The 9,905-nt window shown below is 38.3% G+C and overlaps 1 protein-coding gene across 1 annotated transcript; it reads left to right on the forward strand.

Moving 5' to 3' along the window:
• Positions 1-9,210: 9,210 nt before the first annotated feature.
• LOC120778373 lies at positions 9,211-9,698 on the forward strand. Its single transcript, XM_040110159.1, has 3 exons — positions 9,211-9,244; positions 9,318-9,530; positions 9,592-9,698. Exons 1-3 carry the CDS (start codon positions 9,211-9,213, stop codon positions 9,648-9,650), a joined length of 306 nt encoding a protein of 101 aa, XP_039966093.1. The 3' UTR covers positions 9,651-9,698.
• Positions 9,699-9,905: the final 207 nt, after the last annotated feature.

Below are 9,905 nucleotides of genomic sequence, written 5' to 3' on the forward strand. Positions count from 1 at the left end.
CTGACTTTAGCGTTATGTGTGGGTGTTTAAGTTAGAGGCCGCTAGCAAAAATATGTCAAGATAGAAGGAAAATACCAAGATTAGGCATTTGATGGCTACTCCCAAATTAGGCGAAGAAGCAATTGTTAAGCGGCCATTAGAATTATTGATATTGGAGGCGAGCAAAAAGAAGAAATAATTACGGTATTCATGCTAGAGTTGCCGTCGATATTATATGTAGTTGTCAGATTCAATCTCTAAAGGGATAAAATACTATTTTTGCAACGATAATTATTTTGATAACTTCCCAAGAATGCGGGAATTAATTCGTATTTTTATACCCGGAACTGGGTATATTAAGTTTGCCACGAAGTTTGTAACACCCAGAAGTAAGCGACGGAGACCCTATAAAGTATATATATATACATATATAAATGATCAGTATGTTGAGCTGAGTCGATCTAGCCATGTCTGTCAGTCCGTCTGTATATATACGAACTAGTCTCTCAGTTTTTAAGATATAGATTTGAAATTTTGCAAACGTCATTTTCTCTTCAAGAAGCTGCTCTTTTGTCGGAATTGCCGATATCGGACCACTATAACATATAGCTGCCATACAAACTGAACGATCGGAATCAAATGCTTGTCTGGAAAACTTTCGCATTGGACGTGGTATCTTCACGAAATTTGATATGGATTACTGCTTAAGGTAATAATATAATCTCGGAAAAAAATTGTTCAGATCGGATTACTTTAGCATATAGCGTCCATACAAACTGAACACATAGTTATTAAAAGAAATGCATCTGTGAAGGGTATATTAAATTTGGTGCAGCCGAAGTTAACGTTTTTTCTTGTTTTGAGAAAAATTCTGAACTAGATTAAAGTTTGTCTTGGAATAAAATAAGCAATGTTGCGATTGATTGTACGAACTTTTTTCATATTGAACTCTTTCGCAACATTCCTTAATGTAAAGCTTTGCCAACACCTGAAGGTATTCCCTGACATTGGTCCTTTTTAACACACTCCTTCACTGTTATACAGTGAAAGTTCTTTCTGTTAATCCATAATTTCTTTGTTCTATGTCTTTTTTCGGAGATTCAGCACCTGATGGCTATACACATTTAACCGTTGTAATAATCTTTGATGCCTTAGAACATTCATAGCAAAATTTTGAATTTAGTGCCTTTATTTCCGCAGCAACTACTCAACCGCCCAGTTTTAATTCCCTAAGCCAATTTCATAAATTTCCAATTCAACGCTTCCCCCGGTTGCCAGCGTCGTCATATTACAAATTACTTTATTTGTCAATTCACCAAAAATATGGTATGAAGAACGAACCCTTTGTGGACCACAGGGCACTGCGTCTCTGTTGGTTTTGTGTGCGTAGAAGCCGCGTCTTAATTCCGCTTCGACCCCAAAGTAATAACATCATAAACACATGAATCGGAATAAAGGCAAATATTGCGGCAAGTAGGCACTTACAAAATTAAAAACAACTGCCACAGACGTCATCGACACCGCAGCCGTGCCACCACAAATTTCAAAATATTGGCATAAGCCACTTCATTTCTGTCCCCCGCCCACGCGCCCTTCTGCCGCAGCCGAGGCGAAGGCTGTGGCTATAAAAGAAATAAAAACTAATAATTCTCCACAACTCGGCCACAGTTAAAGAGGGCGAAGGAGAGAAAGTTGCGTTACATTCATGGAAATATTGCAATATTGCAACAAAATTAATGACGAATGGCAAAAACAACAATAGCAACAACAAATTCATTGAAACGCAGCTCATGCAACTCGGAAAGCGATTGGCAACACTTACGCCGGATTTCTCGCAGCCAACCACCCCCACAATTCAAGACAATGCGGGTGTTCGAGCACTCGTGTCACACTGCGAAGTAATTGCAATCAAAGAGAAATTATACGGAAGTTCCTGCGGTCCTCCCCCAGATCGAACGAATATTGTTCCAGCTGCAAGTGCAAGTGTCTGATTTGGAGCGCAGGGTGGATAAAGCATGTTGTCGTTACTTTTCCGAAGTGTGGCGAATGCTGTTGCCCCTTGCCACCTTCGCTGCGACACAATATGCAGCGCTTTCTGTTTTTGGGGGGCGAGCCTTGAAACACATTGTGACTCAGTCTTAGGGCGTTGGATGTATTGATATATGAGGCGTAATTAAACCCAAATAATCTGCGGCTTTAGTTGTGGGGAGGATAAGGCTTACCGCGTTACATGCAGCTTCTTTTCGTTCGGTAGCCCGAACCACTGTTAAGGATTACGGGCGCGTATGAGTGATTGAACAATATGTAGACATTGCAGTATGCTGGTATTTTTAATATAAATGCAAATTTTATGTGTGGCTCATTATTTAGCCAATAACCTGACGTTGCGTTGAAACGTTACAATGTCATTGTTACCAAGCTTTTATATATCGAAGTGTCTATTAAACATAAATATAGTTTTATATAATATCTAGTTATACTTTTCATGAATCGTAAAATTTCTTTTTCCGAAAATGGTTCGCGAATGTATAATGAATGGAAAAGCAGTCCGCGTCCAGGTTACTTATTGAACTAGATAACTGAGCCAGCTCTGCATTGTGAAGAAATAAGTTTCTCAATAGTTTAGTTTAGGCTTAAACCGAGAAGTTTATTGAAAAACCTTTTCAATTATAGAGCATGCATATAGCGAAACCCAAAGTATTATCTCAAGGATACGGCTGCCTGATTTCAATTATGTTTTAACTAACAGTTATATTCAAGGTTTTCACTGTTCGTTTCTTAACCCTGAACTTTGTAAGTAAATTTAAAGATGATGAGACCAAAGCTACCATGTATGTAGGTGTCTAATGAATTATTTTTGAAACTTTAAAATTAAATCAAAAAAATTATGACAGTTTGATTCCAAAAACTGGGTAAGGTATCACATGGCACCTCTGAAAAATTATCGGAGAATATGTTACAAGTAATACAATTTGTTACGAAAAATGGGTGAAATTAGTAGAATAGAATCATATACCCCAAATTACGATATCGGCCGCTCTAATTTACTTTATGGTGTGTGTACCAATTGATATTTTAGACATCTGATCCAAAATTTTACGTATTTTGCCAGCGTGAAATCTGTCCAAACCTCGATATAAGCTTTTCTAGAAACAAATACAATATACTTACGTGAGTTCTACAATCATTTTCATTTTTTTTTTTTCATATGTGGAAAGAGGTCACTGTCAAAAAATTTTTAAGGAAACACAAAACCTGCTTACTTTTATGATCGACATATACAAAGTTTTAAACGACATTCTTCTACATACTTACTCAATTTGCTTTCTAGTTCATTCTACGAAAATAAATTTTTATTCTCGATAACGGCATCAAAATCAGATAAACGAGTATAATTATGTGCTCATGAAAACATATATTTTCTATGTAGTCACATCCCGTTGAATCAAACTCTACTTCCACATTTCTAGTTCAAATTTCGATGTTCAGACACGTGCCGACAGGATAATAGAATTCCCCACCTACTTCGCTGGGCGCGCACACTTCTCATTACCGAACGGAAGAGAATAGATTTCGGGAAATGTTTTCATTCACCGAAATAAGCACGAACACCTTGGTTACTTATGACACTTGCTACGACAAAATCTCGCTTCCGCTATGGAACTGTGTTGGCATTGCCACTCCCAACCAGGCTGGCACTGACAAATGTCAGAGATCTTGATAACCATGCGAAGATGGTAGCAAAAATGCTGTCAATGAAGAATAGATGAATACAATAAACACTTTCTTTAACAGACGGAGCATTAGAACAGGCAAAGCTGTCACAAAGCAGGCAGACAACTTTTGCAATAAACTTTAAATAAGTATATATTTAATAATGTGCTGTTAATAAAGTTGCTGTTTCCGCTTTGACATATGAAAATGTCAACAACTTCTGATTAGTTAGTTGACAATTTATATTTGACAGCAAAGATGGGTACCGTTAACTTTTTCCAGAGCAATTCGACACTTACTCTGCGAAGTTGAGGTGATTGGAGAGAGCAAAGACGCAGGATGTGTGACCTTCATCAATCAACAGTCGTCGTGTGACAGACTAAAAAAAAGCACATCGAGATATGTCTGAATGTGTTGAAGAAGAGCTAACAAAATGGCGTCAAAGTTTGCCTTTTGCAAGCACATGCAACCGTATAGAAAACTTCCAAGTCTGTGAATGGGTTGCTAGTGTTGGTGGGTTGAGGAGACTGCTTTTAAACGGGCTGTCTTTGCATATAATGTGTGCAAATTACAAAATTGTCAAAGGTTGACTCAGTGACTAAGTAAATACGAAGGCACAGAAAGTAATTCGCAAAACAAAAAAGTTATAAAGTAAACGATGCTTCAAAAACTAACGAAATTGGTAAGCTTAGGGAGAAGGAAATGAAAACTACGTAGCTTTATGAGAAGGTGTATTTCTTTGTATAAATTTAGACTCGTTAGCAGCTCGCTATGGTGTAAAAAACTACGCTCGTAAACGGCAACGTGTGTTTTCATGTTGCTTTTTCTAACCTTTTACTATACATTACATAAATGGCGTGCTTCCGCTAATGCATACACCCATATGAGGAAAGAAATCCTCAATACTATGTGTAGTAATTGAAGCTTGGCATTCGTCCTAACCACGGAAAAGTAGCTACACATGTGTTCCTGAATAGCCGGTTTCTTCTTCTTTACTGGCCTAGACACCGCTTACGCGATTATAGCCGAGTTAACAATAGCGCGCCAGCGCCGAGAATGCAAGCGAAGCCAGGTTCTTCTCTACCTGGTCTTTCCAACGGAGTGGAGGTCTTCCTCTTCCTCTGCTTCCCCCGGTAGGTACTGCGTTGAATACTTTCAGAGCTGGAGTGTTTTCGTCCATCCGGACAACAGCTGTCTTTTAATTCGCTGAACTATGTCAATGTCGTCGTATATCTCGTACAGCTCATCGTTCCATCGAATGCGATATTCGCCGTGGCCAACGCGCAAAGGACCATAAATCTTTCGCAGAACTTTTCTCTCGAAAACTCGCAACGTCGACTCATCAAATGTTGTCATCGTGCTCGCTTCTGCGCCATATAGCAGGACGGGAATTATGAGTGACTTACGTATAGAATTAGGTTTTTGTTCGTCGAGAGAGGACTTTGCTTCTCAATTGTCTACTCTGCAGCTCGAATTATTTTGTTCAGCAGCAGATTGAAGAAGTCGCACGATAGGGAGTCGCTTTATCTGAAACATCGTTTGATGTCGAACGGCTCGGAGAGGTCCTTCCCGATCCGGACGGAGCTTTTGGTGTTGCTCAACGTCAGTTTACACAGCCGTATAAGGTTTGCGAAAATACCAAATTCAGACATCGCGGCATAAAGGCAGCTCCTTTTCGTGCTGTCGAAAGCAGCTTTGAAATCGACGAAAAGGTGATGTGTGTCGATTCTCTTTTCACTGGTACTGTGCACACACCTTTCGTAAGGTGTAAATATTCGGTCAAAATGCAATAAATTGATGTTTTGGAGATGTTCAATTCCAATTCCATGAATTTCAATGATGATTTCAGCTGATTTTTGATGAATTCACGCACAGTTTCGATGGAATTTCCGATGATCACGGATTTTCAATTGAAACGTTTCGGTAAAAGTTTTACCAATTTTAAAACAAAATTTTATGTTGGCTCTTTGTTCGAAGCTCATTTCGCACCGATAACACAAACATACTGACACTTAAAACGCAATAACTTCACTTCCAATCAATGAAATATCATGAAATTCTCACTGAACAATCGATAAAGATAGCAGATTCTAACGCACCAGTCGACATATAGATGGCGCTACCAGGGGGTGCTGGATTCAAAAAGTCCTGTTTACTTTGGAACGCACCTTGTATGTTCATGTATCGCTTAGTCAAACTCTAAGAGGACATAAACGCTATGGAGCGCCCTCCCTCCCCTCTCAAGAGTTCATCTGACATTAGTACGTATTGGCGTGGGCTTATTTAATATCTTAGCTCTTTGAATAGAAGAGTACAGCTGAAAGTCACATTAGACTGCTATTTGGTAGTGAAAAGTCATGAGTTGGAAGTAACTTTGCTTTATGAGATTAAAGTTCCCCTTTCTGGCTTTCCATGCTTCCGCCTCTACCGATAAAATAGGAGAACCCTCATAGGATTTAAAATTTTTGAATCGCTGCAGCAAGTTTGTGACATGGTCAAAGCGCTTTATCGATATGGAATGAACTTTGTGATCTATATCTTGGAGACCTGAGCAACATGACGGACCAGCGCCCTTAGCTGTCCAACTGGGATAATTCGTGACTTCGCAAAGATCAGATTGATTAGCTAACCTAACCCAGTCGGTCACTAATCAAGTACAGAATTACAGAAGAATTATACAAACTAAGGAGTCATACGAAAATCGTCGACATACACATTACTTACATTTTATATTTTCTCCCTTTCATTATTATTAATATCCATATTCCTCCCTTTCTAAGATAGTAGAAGAATGTCATAAATGTAGAAAACAGTGTACTTTAAAATAAAAACACATGTTCGTACATGTCTCAAATGTCACAGAAAGCATTTGTCCCAAACAAATTCCAACAACTTCTAAGTGCACAAAACAAACTTTACCAGCGATTTCAAAAATTCCATTTTATAATTCGTTCCGAAATTTCACGCCACCGTCTGTGACGAAATTTTCATTTTTCGTAAAACCTCGAAATCGAATGAAAAATTCAACAAACATCCCCAACTCGCGAGAAACGTTGACATTCGTGTGGTAAGTGAGGTTAGCGGAGAAGGTTGTATGTACTTACATAACGGAAAGCAATAAAACTACGTGACTATAGAGCACTATGTGCAGTTCCGTAATATGCGCGACAAGTGTTGCAATTCCCCAACCAATGCCAGGTCGCACAAAGCTTCAACACACGCCTTGGCGTTCAACGACAAGTCCAACGGCGCTAGGGCATTCTACCAGGGCAGTGGCGGCGCTCATTGTTCCAACGTTTGGACAGCAAACGCCATGCTATGCTATTTTAAAATATGACGACTCTACATACCCACGTACATACACGTATGCACATTTGTTTGTAAGTATTCAAATAGCCATGTCGGTATTTTGTGCTTTAAAATTTTTCATTAAAACCATCCGCATTTCCACCACCGAACCACCGGCGTGCACGGAGAGTGCGTTTTGTATTGAAATTCGAATTGTGCACGCATAATTTACGGATCAAGGGAATTTCGAAAGAATTCCCCTTACATTCTTCTACCGCTGGCATGGCGCTGTGTCGGGTGGGTGGTAAAGGGATATCCCGCCCATGGCTTCGGTTGCATTACTATGGACTTTATGCACATTACGCGCTGATTAACATTTTTGATAGATGACAAGTGCAAATGGAATAGTGGTGCTGACGGCGGTGGATGGTGACCTACCAGGGTTACAAAAAATGCCTCGCTGTTTTGTCTATTCGCTAAGAGGGTTGCGATATAATTAGATTGAGTGTACCTCTATTGTCGAAAATTTGAGTTTAAATAAATTGTGCGGCTAATAATAAAGCTGTGCATATGCTATGTCATAATTGTTATAATTAATGTCAAAATATGCAAAAATATTGAGCTCGCAGCTCTTTTTGCGTATAATCTATCAGCTTGTCACAATGCACAATTAATCAATCCCACGCAACCTTGGTCTTTAAAACCCAAGCAAGCACACTCTTCTGTCACCACTAGATGATATCGAAGAGAATACTGCCAGCTATGGAGAGCTTGTATCTATTCGGGCGAAATTGCTGTTGTTGAGCGGTAGAAACCACTACCCAAATTTCTTTGACACAAGCTGCCGATAGGACTGTTCATAACTAGACAAAAATTCGGTTTTGCTCCAGTGTGAAACCCTGTGACTTGTAAATATCTATAAGTTTTTCTTGGTATCTTTCTTGCCATTACTCCAAAAGCCAACTCTTCAAAAGAAGTAACCGTCTATATTTATCGACCATAAATTACGATGGATCATCTCATTGTATAAATTATCCTGCCCTAAGTCTTACGAATTGATTATTATAGCTGTATTTAAAGTGGTTATGTAAAGCAGAAAGTATTAGTTCTGGTAAGTGAACACGATGACCACCTCAACGGTGGTTAAAAAATTTAACCTTATACTAATTATACATATTTCTGTAATGACATACATTTTCAAACAAAAAAAAACTATACCTTAAGGAACTTCAGTACAGAAATACCTAAAACAAATAAAATATTAAGTGCTCATAGTTTTAGAATCGAAATAAATGGAGAATGGAATATACATATATGTGACCTGGTCTACGAAAAGAGGGCTAACGTGCGAAAACTAGTTTTCTGGGAAAAGCTGTTAAAAATAATCGTGAGTTTCTCGTTATCTCATTAATTGTTCTCCTTTTTTTTTGACACCTAAGCCCCCTTTTCGTAGACCAGGTCACATACAAAACAAAACTCTATTGTCAACACCGAGACTATAATTCTCCCTTAACTTAATCTCAAGGCATAACACTTTGATCAAGAAATCTCGCCTATTGCCTCTTTGGCAAAATCAAAATATAATCGATTCCGTGAATGGATTCTTTAAAAAATGCATGTACTTTTCGAGAATTGAGTAAGTTCCTTAAATATACTCTTATCGCCATCTATAATCTTCATGAATATACGGATCCAGCAGTGTTTCATCCACTTGGATTGTTTTGGACAATAATCACTTAATACTTTCAGTCTAATTTTTTTTAATTCGGAATATGTTAACGAATCTCAATACTTTAATAACTTTTTTAAAAAATAAATGTAGTTTTTCTATAAATATATTTTCACAAACTGTTCAACTCATCTTGAAAGAGTAAAGTGGACTCATAAGTTTAATGGCCTACAGATGATGATTTTTATAATAATTTCCAAATTCAGATCGTCCAGAGAGCTTAAAATGACTTCGGTACGTTTACCTACACTCACCCTGTATACTATCTAAATGATAACCTTCAACATGAGACAAAAAGACTGTAGCCGACAGATGCATGAATGGTGAAGTGTAGTTCCCATTAATACAATGGATAATATTTAGTAGGCATCAAAAGGCAACAGCTGTGACCCAAATCGCTTAAAATTAAATTCAAGTATTTCAACAAAATCTGGAAAAATGTCTTCATAAATAATAGTCGAGCCGCTGTTAACCGATGCATTCTTTAAAGTTAATTCAAAATGAAGACACAGTTTTTAGTGTTCACTTTCTTAGGTGAATTTCGGCGTCTAAATTCAAACTTTCCAAAACACACTTATAATATCCTCTGTCCTTCTCATGTTAACAGTTTTTTATCTGCTCAGCACTGAAGCCTGCAACACGGACCAGGATCGTGCAATTTGTGCGAACCTTCTACGGCGCTGTCAGGAAACCGAAGGCAGCAGACCCACTCCAAACCCGGTAGAGAGCTTGACCGCATTCAACACTCAGTGCCGAGCCAGTGTTGGTACCAGCTGGCGCGATGTAACTCGTTGTAACTTGGTGCGGGCAATATGTGAAAGTAAGTGATGCCTCTAAAAGCGTTCTTCGCTTTAGTAATTATTTTTTTCACTAAATTGCAGTTACTATTGTGCGTTGCCAAAAGGTCACTTGTAGCAGTGTTCAGGCACTCATTCAATAGAATTTACGCAACATGAAGATTGTCTCATGTGTTTGGAGCATTTCACAAGCGAGGTTAATGTTTTTCTCCTTTAATTCAATGTAATAAACACTTGTTTTTAGCATGAATTTGATGTTGTATTTTTTAACGTGCTAAGTAAGGTGAATAAATCCATGGAGAACACTTTTCCACAAAGCATTGTTCACGTGATACATTTTAAAGAAATTACACGCGCATTAAAGACGCCACAAAACATTACAGCCATTAAAACAACAA

The sequence above is a fragment of the Bactrocera tryoni genome, chromosome 5, assembly GCF_016617805.1.
Source record: "Bactrocera tryoni isolate S06 chromosome 5, CSIRO_BtryS06_freeze2, whole genome shotgun sequence".
NCBI classification, from domain to species: domain Eukaryota; kingdom Metazoa; phylum Arthropoda; class Insecta; order Diptera; family Tephritidae; genus Bactrocera; species Bactrocera tryoni.